Source organism: Urtica dioica, chromosome 3, assembly GCF_054948205.1.
Source record: "Urtica dioica subsp. dioica isolate 48M chromosome 3, U.dioica_male_clone48M_v1_H2, whole genome shotgun sequence".
Taxonomy (NCBI): domain Eukaryota; kingdom Viridiplantae; phylum Streptophyta; class Magnoliopsida; order Rosales; family Urticaceae; genus Urtica; species Urtica dioica.
Window position 1 is genome coordinate 47,831,708 of NC_142758.1, and position 14,634 is coordinate 47,846,341.

At 39.1% G+C, this 14,634-nt stretch overlaps 2 protein-coding genes across 2 annotated transcripts; one reads left to right on the top strand and one right to left on the bottom strand.

Annotated features, from left to right (window-relative positions):
- The first annotated feature begins 3,584 nt into the window (after nt 1-3,584).
- Nucleotides 3,585-5,769, top strand: LOC149403297 (uncharacterized). Its single transcript, XM_089609664.1, has one exon. It carries the CDS (start codon nt 3,874-3,876, stop codon nt 5,599-5,601), a length of 1,728 nt encoding a protein of 575 aa, XP_089465790.1. The 5' UTR covers nt 3,585-3,873; the 3' UTR covers nt 5,602-5,769.
- A 6,872-nt stretch (nt 5,770-12,641) lies between these two features.
- LOC149403298 (uncharacterized) lies at nt 12,642-14,387 on the bottom strand. Its single transcript, XM_089608670.1, has one exon. It carries the CDS (start codon nt 14,385-14,387, stop codon nt 12,642-12,644), a length of 1,746 nt encoding a protein of 581 aa, XP_089464796.1.
- Between the last annotated feature and the right edge of the window lie 247 nt (nt 14,388-14,634).

Sequence of the window (14,634 nt, forward strand, 5' to 3'; positions counted from 1 at the left end):
CAGCAGCAACACAGAAGGAGCAAGAACGACGAAAGGTTCAGACATGACACAAGAAACACACCATAGTAGCTATATATAGATAAAAATTGGGCTATATATAACATATTTAAAATTTGAGATTGTTATTTAGCCAACGTTTGATAATTATTTGATAAATAGTCACATTCGCGTATTTATACACTTTATAAATTATTGACGTAAATATCTCATCTTTTTTATTTCAATGAAATAACAAATAAAAATTGCCACATTGGCTATATACCAATCTTAAATATCTAAACTAGCTAGTTACTTAAATTTTTTAATATTAAATAAAAATATTAATGGGGGACAAAAAAAAGTGCACTATAGGTAGGTAGACGAGGTAGTTTATTGAAGCAACAAAGAAATAAGAACATACATAATGGACGAGTTTACACATAATAATACAAGAAACAAACAGTAGTACGTAGCTACACATATATGATATATAGGCGTGTTATAGAGAATATGCATTAATTAACGGCAAAGTGTGATACCAAAAGGAAAGTCAACGTCATGGCAAGAAAGACCAGAGCAACATGTGAGTGATTCGCCGCAAGATTGGCCTTTGGTCCTGCATGGTTGGCACTTTCCAAAGAATATACCGTCGCACCAGTTCTGATATCGCAACACCAGTCAAGTGCTCCGCAAGGTTGGCCTAGTCCCACGCAGTTACGCTGAGGCCTCGAGAGCATCATCAGAACTAACTTCCGGTTCTCGAATAAGTTCATGTTTTGCTCTCCCGAGGACAGCGAAGCCATCAACGCCACGAGAGCCATCACTGTCGCAACCTTGCCACCGTGCAGCTTCATATTATTATTTTTTTTTAATTACTAGTATCATCTGTTGTATTTTGTAAGTGATGTAGAAACGCCATGCACATCTGCTCTATTTATATTATAACCCAACCAAACTGCAAGGCCTTATCATCAATCGATCCCAAATGTGTGAACCATATATTTTTGCTTCATATGAGATAATTAATACCAAGTGGAACCCTGTCTAGGTAGTCGAATATGCCTACAGATAATACAAGATTGGCTTTACCCCTCTGATTTTATTTTGATTTTTTCAGGTCTAGTCGCTTATAAGCTCCCACTTGGTAGAACTCTGTCCAGTCAAATCTCCACGTTACTTCTCCTGAACAACGATACGAATGATTACGATAATAAGTCATAGAATTTAAAAGTTATACACTTGAAAAGGTATAAGCAATACTTTACATGATTATCAACTTAAAATGGTCTAAGATAGTCTAGATAGATACAAACGGAGGAAAGTCCCACTGACTTTATAAACTTTGGTATTGGGTGTTTCAAATCTCTCTCTCTCTCTCTCTCTCTCTCTCTCTCTATCTATATATATATATATATATATATATATATACACGATTATTAATGAATTTTACTTATATTATGGGCCGGGTATATGAATATAAATGCATGCATGAATGCGTGGGAAATTTGCGTCAATGTCACAAATTCGTCGGGTTTTTGCATTTGTGTCACAAAGTTGTCAAAATTGCATTTGTGTCACGTATTTACATTCGTGTCACATGTGCAAATTTCAAATTACTATCTCTCATCATTTAATCTTTTTATTAGTTATCCAAATACTTCTGAATTTTTACAATACCTCATTAAAAATCACTTCATCTTCCTCTAAAACTTTCTAAATTTTTTGCACGTGACTTATTTGCAATTGGATTGCCAATTTGTGACATAAGATGCAAATACCACTGAATGCGTTGATATTCCAAGCAGGCCGGCCCGAGCTCATTAAAAACCGGAAGAGAATTAATATTTCAAGACCGATAGTAATAAAAATTTAAATATACAAGAAAATTTGGCTGAAAATTCAGAATTTCGGTACCCATATTTATTGTAATTATATTTAAAATTTTGAAATTCAACCGAGTCTTAAGTCGGTGTTTTGCTTGCCTTAGTCAAGGGCCGGCACTAGTCCAAGCATTTCCAATATATCGCTACTATTATGATCATCACAATAATAACAGTTTATAACATGGGAAATAAACTGATGGAATATTCCCTTCAAAGCTATAATAAATTATATATAGTCGGCATGGAATTCCCTTTCTAGATATCTTATTCGTTCATAATGGAATTCCAAGTATCTTATCCAGGTTCAAATTATCATAGTTAGCAAGATCAGTCTATTAGACATCGTAACTTAATCCGCGTATCAATCTTCAAAAAAGTATGGCAATTGACAATTGAGATCAACAATAAAATTTAAATATTTTAATCACGTAGCCGAATCTCAATTCTCTAAATATCCATCAAAAGTTGTTATTCTGATTCGGATTGGGTTACTAGACATTCTACGACATGATATTTTACAATATTAAGATCTAGTCCAATTTCGTGGAAAACCAAAAAATAACCGACAATTTTCTCGATCATCTACAAAGGCATGCAAAATAGTGTGCTATCGCGGCTTTACATTCTCTTAAACTAATTGTGATATAATTTTCACTTCGTCTCAATGTATTTTTCACCGCACATTGAGGACAACGATTGGTCAGGATAAAGCACAATATGGACCTTTTTTTTTATCTACAAGATGAAGTTATTTTTTATTCTGTTGTTTCTCATTATGTTGGTGCTGATTCCGCATTTTCTAGTTCTGCACTTTCTTTCAAAAGTTGTAATAAATATGACTTATGGCACTCCCGCGCCTTCGTCATCCATCCAAATCACGTTTGGATTTTATTCTCAAGGATTTTCTTCATATTAATGCAAATAAAGACTTCTCTTGTGATATTTGTCCATGTGCAAAACAATCTCGGTGTGTATTTACTCGTAGTATCTCTCATTCTTGTCATTGCTTCTTTCTAATACATGTTGCGCAATTTTTTCTAATCATTGTTGATGATTATTCTCGATCTACTATGTAACTCAATTTTTTAATCAAATTAATCGTCAATTTAACACCAAAAACATAAATTCAGGAAGTGGTGGTATGCTTCTTCCACAGTTACAAATTGTTCGTTATGATAATGGAACCGAAATCCTTTCCCAAGCATCTTCAAATTTTGTTTCATGAAAATGGCATTATACATCAGCGTAGTTGTCGCAATCTCACAACAAAACGGGGTCGTGAGCGTAAACATCATCATTAACTTTATGTAGATTCCAGACATATTTACCTGTTTGGTTATGAATGTAATGGAATTGATTCCTATCTTGCTTGTTTGGTTATGAATGTAATAGACGCATCAGAACATACTTATTATATTACCTTCAATTTCATTCCATCAGAACTAGTAAAATTAGCCGTATGCAATAGTTTATTTTTCCAAAATTATCATTTTCTAAAGGGAACAGAACAACATATTTTTTAATGTTAAACTGTTTAAAAAATAATCTCTTCAATATCAGAGGTTACAAACTTTTTTTTTTTTTTTTTTTGAAGGCAGCTTGGGGATTTTGGGCTATATTGTGATAGAATATGCGACATCATTCAGTGCATAAATTGCTTCGGTGTTATGATATATATATATTTTTTTTTTGAGGGAGGTGTTATGATATTTAGTTGGCTTCATTCACGCGCTTTTGCTCCTCGAGCTAGCCAGATATATTTATTTATTTATTTATTTTTGGGCACATCGAATCATAAAGCCGATTATTTGAGAAAGTAGTTCCCCGCCGAAAACAAAAACTATTTTACAAAGTTTTGATTAAAATAAAAAATGTATAGTGTATGAACGTCTCTCTAACAGCACGGCGTATTTGGCAGTTTCAGGGTCAGACTCAGATAGGTCTTCAGAACTCGTCTTCTAAAGAGAAGCTTCATCGAGAGAGATAGAGATAGAGAGAGAGAGAGAGAGAGATGTTAAGGTTTCAGAGAAGGGCTTCTCGGTATTTCTTCAATGTCTACGGAGTTGCGTTTCGTCGTCATCGTAATCTCTTCAAGGCACCGATCGCTCGAATACACTCTCTGCCTCCTCCGAAGAATCACGTTCATCGCCGCAAAGACGACTCTGGAAATGTGAATCTAAAAGACGCCCTGGAATCGTTCGACGAAATGCTCCAAACGACTCCTCTGCCTTGCGTGGTGCGTTTCACTCAGCTTCTGAACCAAATCGTCAAACTAAGGCTTTTCTCGCTCGCGATCTCTCTACAACGGAAAATGGGTCTCGCCGGAGTCAAACCCGACTCGTACACGCTAGGAATCTTGGTCAACTGTTTCTTCCACTTGAAGCTCACGCGCTTTTGCTTCTCCGTCAACGGGAATTACGTCAAGCTCGGCTTAATACCCGACACCGTGACCGTGAACACCCTCGTGAAAGCCTTGTTGCTTGAAAACAAGGCCTCGGAAGCGAAAGAGCTCGTCGATAAAATGATTCTCGGAGGCTCCGAGCCGAACATCGTGACTTACACAGCTCTGCTGAACGGGTTTCGTAAGACCCGAAACACCCGCGAAGCCGTCGACTTGCTGAGAACCATGGAAAGAACCGAGCACTGCGAGCCCGAGAGAGTGTCGTACAATGCAATCATAAACCTCCTCTGCGAAGACGGGTTGTTATCCGATGCGAGAGAGCTATTCGCGAGGATGGCGAGCCGTGGCGTCGCTCCGAACGTCGTGACTTACAACACGTTGATCTCCGGGCTGTGTAAATCGGGCGAGCCAAGCCGGGCTATGGTGGTCCTCGGCGAGACGATGAGGCGAGAGATCGGTCCGAACGTGAGGACTTTCAATATCTTAGTCGACGGGCATTGCAAGAAGGGATTGTTGGAAAAAGCTCGGAAATTGGTGAACGCCATGGCTCGGCTCGGGGCCGAACCCGACGCGGTGACGTACGCTTCGCTGATCGGCGGCCACTGCGAGAGAGGCGAGACCCGCGAGGCGAGGAAGGTCCTCGATGATGTCAGCGAGGGTCGCGCTTGTAATGTGAACTGTTACAACGTTTTGGTCAACGGCTATTGCAAAGCCGGAGAAATCGAGAACGCCCTTAACCTGTTCGACGAAATGTCCGAAAAGGGTTTCGCTCCGGACGTTGTTACTTACACCACGCTAATCCAGGGTCTCTGCGAATCGGGAAGGACAGAGCACGCTCGGAATCTTCTCAACGAGATGGAACGGCCCAATGCTCGAACGTACGCGATTCTGCTCGAGGGCCTCTGCAAGAACGAGCGGCTCGGAGAGGCGATGGAGCTTTTTCGTGATATGAAAGAGCGGAATTTTCCGGTCAATGTCGTGACGTACGGGACGCTCATCGGAGCTTTGTGTAAAAGCGGGGATTTGGAAGGCGCGGAGGATCTCTTTAAGAGATTAGATTCGGATGGAATAAGTCCCAACGTCGAAACGTACACGATGATGATCGACGGATTTTGTAAGAGAGGACTCGTCGGAGAAGCTTTGCGTTTGTTTGGAGCGATGGAGGAAAATGGATACCCTCCGGACGGAGTCGCTTACAATGTGATTGTTCGAGGGCTCGTCCATAACCGTGAGTTTTCGAAGGCCGTTCGATTTACCGAGGAAATGGCTCGGAAGGGCTTCTCGGCGGATAATCGAACTCATAAAGTTTTGGTACACTTAATATCTGACAGAAAATAACGTCGTCGTTTATCTGCAACTTCTGGCGCAAAAAGGATTCATTGCTTTGTTTGTAATCTTGCATCTTAAAAAAAAATTTGAAAAAGAAAAAAGTATTTACGCGGCTTTGATTTTCTCCTAATAGTGTACATACATAGATATAAACTTTGGGTTTGAAGTAATTTATAGCTTTCATCAAATCTCAAAACTTGGTACGTACGTGGATAAATTGACACTGACTATTCTTTATATATTTACTAATAAATATTTGACAATGGCTCGCAAATAAATATAAGGAGATGACTATCAAGGAAGAAACAAAACTAGTCATTCATTATTTTAACAAGTTTCACTATTATTTGTGATTTTACATACATATTAATGTAATGTGCGTACGTGCTATATATATATATTATATTACATATATATTCTTAAATTAGTAGTAATTAGCAAGCATTTTTCATGGAAATTTTGTGACAAAATTATGTTGTCCCGAAATTGAACATTTTCGTAATGAAGTTGTCACAAAATTCTCTTCTTCATGACAACTTTGTCACAAAACTGCCCCGTTTTCGTGACAATTTCACCACAAAACTAGGAACTTTGTGACAGTGTTGTCATGGAATTGGGATTTTGGTTACAATTTCATCCCAATTCACTAGATCGGTAAAACATGTTGTAGATCATGAGATATAAAACTGTGAGATAATAACATGTTGATATCATGAGATAATAACATGTTGTAGATTGGTAAAACAATTTTGAAAAATATATCATTTGAACTATTGAAAATATATCACTCAGGAAATATTTTTAAAATGAATACAATATGTTATAACATCGTGGTCCAAATATAGAAAAAGTTCCTTCTATAGTTTTATATATCCTGTTTTTATTCCATGTTCATAACTTTTGTCCAACATCGATTTTTTACTAACACATCAAAGAGAGAAAGAGTTATATATAGAAAATAACTCTTCACACTTTGACAACTCATTTAATATCCTTCTAAACATAGTTGTAAATACATTTTTACACCTAATGAAGGTACCACTAAAATTTGAAACTAAACCAACCCTTTTTATGTACCTGTCGTAAACGTGTTTTTTTTGTGTGGTATGATCTTGGTTGCGTGTTTAGATGATTTATTCCTCGATTTTCATAATTTATCATTTAATCGTGTTTTTATTCATAATTACACACGGTTAAATTTGGTGAAAATGAAATTGGGTATCAATTTCATTTTGTACTAATTAATAAATTGTGGTGGCTAATTTCTAAAAATTAACAAAATGTTAGTTAAAATGCAATTTTAATGTTTTGAAATGACTATGTTGTTGATTAACTTTCTTTTATATACGATTCGATGAAAAATCCCATAAAAAATTTAAAGTTTGCTAGATATATAGCCTTATAAACATAATAAAATTATTATATAGCTAATCTTTTGTTAATTATAAGTAAATAACCATACCTTTTTATTAACATGGCAAAATTTACGTAAATACCCAAATTTATGTGATACATAAAGGGGTATATATGAAATTTTTGAATTGTTCACACCATGACACATCATTCGAATGATTATTTACTTATAATTAACAAAATTTTGGTTATTTACCAATTCACAAATTTTTAATGGATTTATTTAAAAATTTGAAAAATTTAACGTGTTTAAATGCGGAAAAGACGATTTTAAAGTTATTTTAATTCGAAAACACGTTTTATGATCTCTTATTAACGCTCTTGTATTTTACGATAAACAATGTGCGGCTAAACAAATAAAACGACCAAAACTTAAATTAGGATGTAGAATGATTTACAATGACAAGTATTTTTTTTCTTTTGCGTAAATATATATACATATACATATATATATATATATATATATATATATATATATATATATATTTGTCACATAATAGTACACTGTATATTCTATGTTAGATTGTCAGATCAATAGTTTGGAATTATTTAGAGACGAATGTCAAATAACATGCTAGCATATCCGTTAAGAAATAGATGATAAAAGCTTGTTGAACTTTCATATTCGCCTATAAATTAGAGAGGAAAACTGATGACCAATTTTACTGTTTATTGCGGATTATTTTTTCAGCAGGTACTGAAACATCGGAATACATTGTTCTGAAATTTCACTTAGTTGGTGATAATCCAAATTTGTCTCTTTTGAAATTTTAAAAATTATGCCGTAAGTTTGTACAACGAAGAGTCGAGTACACATATCTTATGAATTTGTTTAAAACACAGATTCAGAGTCTAAGGGTCAAAAAGATAATGATGATTGTTTGAAGAACTATTGATGTGGACTTATGAATTTGTAGTTTCTTCTATATATCGTAAATTATGATATTGAATAAGACCAATGATCTTTTAAGACTCCAAGCAAAAAAACGTAGAAGTGGTTAAAGTCTCAGTCATTATACGTTTAAAGGTCACATATATATATTTTTTTTTAATAGGGCACTATCGGCCAGGATTACATGATATATTAGCAATGCAAAGCGCAGGTGGCACTATCCCATGGGGGGTTTGAACCCATGACCTCTCCGTCGAGGTGAGTGTGGGATTACCGCTAGACCAAGCTAGCTACCACGGTTAAAGGTCACATATTGAATTAAGGTACTTATTGAATAATTAGAAGGATAAAACGATCATTTGTAATCCTGTCAAGTCAGTGATATTCATGAAAAATAATATTGATAAATAGTGGGCAAATATATTACTTTGAGGGGGGAGGGGGGGTAAATATTCTAACAGTTTTCAATTTTAAAACCAGATGTCGCACCTGAACGTATTGGGTGCGACATATGTCACACCCAATACTTTTCGATGCGACAGTTTTATATCAGGTGCGACATTGTCGCACCGAATACCACTAAACATCAGCGAAATTTTTAATCATTTGGAGGACTATCTGGTGCGACATGTCGCACCTAATACCTATCCGCACCAGAAATGTGAATTTGTAATAGTGTTATACACTACATTGAGTTGAAAACAGTTTGCGGATCGATATATTTTTTAGTGTCAATTCATTAGTGAAGCCTTTTTATCAAGACTGGATGCTTGGAAATTTTTTTTGTGAACTTTCGAGTCAAATACATCATTTTTAAGCTTTGTTCATATGGATCTACGAGGTCATTACACTAAACCAAATAAAATAAATTTGTTTTCTAGTCCTTAAATTATTTTTGGAATAAACCTTGTATGCACATAAAATAAAATAATATATGAGGGCCAAATAATGAGTTAGGAGGACCATATAGGATTTGAAGCAAAGAGAATTCGGCCAACTATAAGGAAAGTCTGGGATCACACGAAACACAAGCTTGATTTGAATTCTTACCCGGCCTATAAATATAATTAGACTAACAAAAGAAGAGAACTCTCTATCTCTCTCTCTCTCTCTCTCTCTCTCTCTCTCTCTCTAGTTAGCCGAAACTTCCAAGTAGCTTAGTGATTTTGATAATTAATCACTACAACAAATAGCACAATTTATTTTTTTGCGGTTAAATGATCAAGTTGAAAATTCTGATTAGTCGCAAAGACAAGATGTCGCACACAATGTGTTGACAATGTGTCCGACAACTTGCTTGAACACAGATATGGATAAACAACAAAAAGCAGTAAACAAATAACACACGATATGGTTACCCAGTTCGGTGAAACACACCTACATCTGGGGGCACGCTGCCAGTGGAAAGGATTTTCACTATCTTGTAGTCAATAGTACACACAAGGTTTATATCTGATTACGATCAACAAATCAATAAAACCTAGAGACTATTACTACCAGTGATCACCTAGACAGGGACTCCCCCTGAATTTGAGCTCCGTCTCAATTCCACCCTTCGAGCAACCTCCTGGCTCGGATGACCTTTAGTCTTCAGCAGATCGTGAACCTTCAATCACGAGAACACAAAACCCAAATCTCACAAACACTCAATCTTTGTGGAATAGTGTTTGAGGAATTACACCGCTCTTATCAAAACACAAAGCCTCCCAATCCGCCGGTCTTGCACGTCTAGGAGCTCTAGGTATTTTGATAAAGCGTCCAGGCTGCTAAGGGAGAGCGCATGGCTTTTATAGCAGCTGTACAATCCTGGAAGGTATCTCGGGTTTCCTTACCCGGCCTCAAGCGAATATCACAAAGTAAAGACTCCAACAAAGTGAATATTCGTGCAATGAAGATAGCAGCGAAGGATATCTTGCAATGAAGGCTCCAGCGAGGCAGATATCTTGTAATGAAGACAGCAGTGAGGCAATAACTCAGCAATAAGACACCAGCGAGGCAATCTGTCAAAACTGGAAACTTGCCTGAAATACTGTCTGCACACACGAGGAAAGATGTCAAACCAGAAGTGACAACATAACACCCGACATCTTTCCATACCACTTGCACTAAAAAATAAAGCCAACAAAACAACGTAACAACAATCTCCCCCTTTGGCTATTTTTTAGGCAAGCACTTCCAGGACCAGTTCTCATACAAGCGTCATAACCAAAAAGAGAGTCAAAATAAATGACCTCATGACGCCTCTCCCCCTGATTGCCTCAAAAAGATACCAAAGGCAAGGATCGACCAACACAGAGGGAGGAAAAACAGCCTGTAAAGGTAATGAGAACTAGAAGAGCAGCATATCATTCAACAGAAAAGGTACGATAGAGCTGTCTTACAAACCATCCAGAGAGAAAACATCAATCTGAAACACAGTAGCATGCGAAGAAACCAACATAAAGGTGTCTAAAAAGAGGTTAGATGTTACAGACCAGAATAAACATCAACCAGGGGGATTAGAAACATCGTTGGCAAGAGAACTTTGAGAATCGCTGCTGACATCATCTTCTGATTCTTGTTCATCAGGACACGCAGAGGAACTTGGTTGAGAAGTGGAAGCACCATCCGTGGCAGAAGGGAGAGTCATGACAGAGATAAGACGCTCATACGCAGTCTTTCTTCGAGAAGAGATAGCAATGACTTCCTTAAGAGCAGCAACTTCTTCCATCAAACCCTTGAGAATAACGCTCTTGGCACTTTCTGACAGGGGAGCCACTTTGATGGTACCACCAAGCGAGACAGATGTTGCGACAGAAGGCATGACAAGATCCCTGACATGTTTCCCTTCAAACAACTTAGGACTGAAAGAGAGTTCACTGGGAGGTTTACCTGCAACATCGTCAGCCCTGAGCAGATCCTTCTTCTGAGCTACCAACAAGCCAGACAGGAGCGAAGGGAAGCCAATAGGAAGCTTCACTGCATAGGACTTAGCATGCTTTGCCAGGTGGCTGAAAACAAACTCCCCAAAGTCGAAGGACGCCCGAGTACCAATCTGATAAATGAGGCATGCCAGGTCGGAGTTGATACTGGAGCCGTGAGAGGAAGGGGCCCAATTCGCAATCCCAATTCTGTACAGAACAGAATACTTCGCCGAGAGATCTGAGGAAGGTAGAAAACCCTTAGTGGGCCAAGTCTTCTTATCATCGTTAGTGAGCTCTTTGGCAACCTCATCCAAGGAAGGAAGCCGATCAGCAGTGACAATTTTTCCTCTATCCAGAAACTCGTTGATGGCAGTGGACGATATATCAAAGTAATGGCCACGAACATAGACTTTCCCAAACTCAGGGTGATGAGGCTGGTCAATCTCAGAGGACAGATTCACAATGCACTCTTTCACCAGTCTGGGATAATAAGGCCCGATCCCAGAGACAGTTTTCCCAAGTTGCGCGTCGGACAAGAGTTCCATGATCACATCAATCTTCAGGGCCTCCTTAGACAATTCTTTTTCCGGAAAAATAGATCTGTGATAGACATACCTCCATTTTCTGACACGATCTTCCTCATGGAAGGAGACATTGTCCAGAGGAGCGGCGGGGACATCCTTGGGAAGCTTTTGGCCTCCGACAGATTTCCTGGAGATGAGAGACACCCCTTCAGGACGGGCAACATCTTCTTCCTCTTCCAAATCCTTCAGGACATCTGGCATTGTTTCTTCAACAGACTTTCCCTTCAGCTTCTTCTTGTTCAAGCCCATCTTCACCGGTTTCTTCATCTTCTTTTTAGCCGGGATGGTAGTGGGAGCAGCTTCTTCCACCAGCTTTCTTTTCTTCTTTTTCTTCTCTGAGAGAAGAGTGGCTAGACACACATCGTCATCTTTCTGAACTTTCTTTTTCAGAGAAGCAAGGATATCCTCTCCAACATCCTGGACAGGGTCGGACGTTCTTTCTTGCCTCTGAGAAGATGTAGGCACATCTTGCGAAACATCTTTACTTAAGCCTAGCACAACCTTGTGAGGGCTTTCGACGGGGGATACACCGGATGGGGTTTCTTCATCAGGAGCATCGACACTTCTTCTTTCTTCCTCAGATGAACTGCTGGAACTAGCTTCTCCTGTGATGTCAGTGATAGAGAGAGCAGCTTTCTTCAGAATTGCGCGTCTGGCGGCAGAGAGAGATAGGTTCTCAGGAGGCACTGATGACCCAGCGATCGCACCTCCGGCCTGACCATCGGCGCGTATGCTGGGTTTCAGACCTCGAACCCTAACTCCATGCATGTTGCTCTCAGCACCGGGCTTTCTTGTCCCGACATTTTTCTTCCTCATTGTGGCTTTGACTTTTCCAGAGAGAGTAGAGGTACTGATCCCGCTTCTTGTGCCCACCATTTTAGAAATAGAAATAAGGAAACTGTCACACAGATAACCGTCAATGAGGGTAAGCGAAACACAACTCAAGATCAGCGAAGAAAAATGAGAAATTTCAAAGTTCGAACAAGTGGAAACTTCCCTTTCTTTCTCGAGAGTGTAACCGTCTGCATGAATGAAATCATGGTAGGGAGTAAAACGACGTCGTGACTTAAGGAGGGCCTTGATTGTTCTTAGGCCCAGAGAGACAACAATTGGCATTTTAGCCCGGCAAATCAGTCGAATGGGCCAACCAGAAACATGGGCCCATGAGAGAAAAAACACAATAGTAATGCGAACAAGGATCAACGAAGGATTAGCACATAGGTTAAGACCAAAAATTCCCCCAATAAACTTTAATTGCTATTGATCAATAACGCATAACCAAAGTGAGGACCGAAGATCTTCAAGACTGTCAACATCCAAAACCTTAGCAAAAATGTCAGCTAATTGATTTTTAGAGATAATCATACCACTGATGTTGTTGCAGAACAATGCCTTGACATCTTGGCCGACACCATACTCAGCACTCATTTGTTTCAACCACAAAGGTAGAGTATTGCTGCTACCAGCTACAATATATTCAGACTCTGAGATGCTTTTTCTATCAACTGCACTTCCTACCCAGTCAATGTCACGGTATCCCACAATAGTAGAGGTAGCAGCACAGGAATATAAGAGCCCAAAGTCAGCAGTTCCAGAGATGTACCTTACAGTGCGCTTAGCCCGAGAAAGATGGCTAACTTTAGGATTAGCTTGATACAGAGCACACACACAAACACAGTAAGCAATATCTAGACGGCTGGTGGTGAGATATGAAAGGCTTCCAATAAAACGTATCCCATCTTCAATATCACCAATGACCTCTTCAACATGATGATTTTTCTGAATAACTGTAGAAGGAGCACATCTTTGCGGCACAGCTTCAGTCTCCTTGTCAGGGAACGACTTATCCCGAGGAGAATCGTCTTTAGTCACAATGTCGACCACTTTGTCACCAACATCTGTCCTGACATCTGCGCTACTAGATAAAACTTCATCCTCATCATCAGCACTTTCAAAATCATCATAAACGTCATTAACAACCACATTTATAGACTCCATCATAAACTTGGTGCGTTTGATAAAGGCACAATAAGCACAACTATTTCTGGAATACCCAAGATAGATACCTTCATCACTTTTGGAATAAAGCTTACGACGAGGAGCCCGACCAGCAAGGATGTAGCACACAGAGCCAAAGACATGGAAGTACTCGACGTTCTTTCTCCCCCTCCATATCTCATACTGAGTTACAGTAGTGCCCGAACGAATGATAACTCTGTTATGAATATGGCAAACTGTGTTGAGTGCTTCAGCCCTCAAGAGTAGAGGAATGTCTTTGGCAATCATCATCAATCGAGCCATTTCCTGAAAAGTCCGATTCTTTATTTCAACAACCTCATTTTGTTGTGGGATGATGGGGCCAGAAAATTCAGGAGCTATTCCTTCTATGCTTTCTCCTTTGTCTCTTTGCACTTGCCCTTTTCCACTGAGACTTTCAGTTTGCATAGGACCCATCAAGTTCATGTGTGGGAGCTCCAGAACACGTGAAGTGGTAAGATGTTGCACCATCTTGTGCGACTTCTGAACCTGTTTTCCTATCCTAGCTTCATCTGCCTTGGACATGAGACACTTGGTGACTTTAGAGACTTTGATCGGGGACCACATGTAACAGTCGTCCGGAGTCCTGGTTCCTTTCATAAGCTCAACCTGTTCCTCATTTATCACAACACACTCATCACGAGTAAAATCAACAAGTAAGCTCAAGTAACAAAGTTGGCTAATGCTAATAAGATTAGCAGTGAGGCCTTCAACCAACAAAGCCTCTGTTAAGCAAGACAAACCAGGATAATTAAGTTGACCTTTTCCAATAATCTTTGCCTTCACTCCATCACCAAAAGTAACATGACAGTTAGAGTAAGGTTTTATGTTGGATAAAAAGGTTTGGTCACCTGTCATGTGTCGAGAACAACCACTGTCAAAGTACCAATCGTTACCAGTGAAGGCATGCTGAGAGGTGTAAGCAAGGTTGGCGCGATATGACTCATTTTTCACTCTCCATTCCATACGAGATGAGGGGGAACGACTTGGTTGAGCTTGCCTATGGGATGATTGATGCCGATGAAGATTCCTCCCATATAGACGATAACAAAATGGCCGAATATGACCCCTACGTCCACAGTGATGGCAGACCCAACGAGGTCTGTTGACAAGAGACCTGGTTGGTCTATAAGGATGTTGCTGATGCTGATTCTGGAACTTGTCACGAACAGATGTCTAAGGCATATTTCGCGGCATCTGGGCAGCAGACTTT

Bases quoted from the DNA above. Each gene is read 5' to 3' on its own strand.
- LOC149403297 (XM_089609664.1), top strand. From the start codon at position 3,874: ATGTTAAGGTTTCAGAGAAGGGCTTCTCGGTATTTCTTCAATGTCTAC.
- LOC149403298 (XM_089608670.1), bottom strand. From the start codon at position 14,387: ATGGAATGGAGAGTGAAAAATGAGTCATATCGCGCCAACCTTGCTTAC.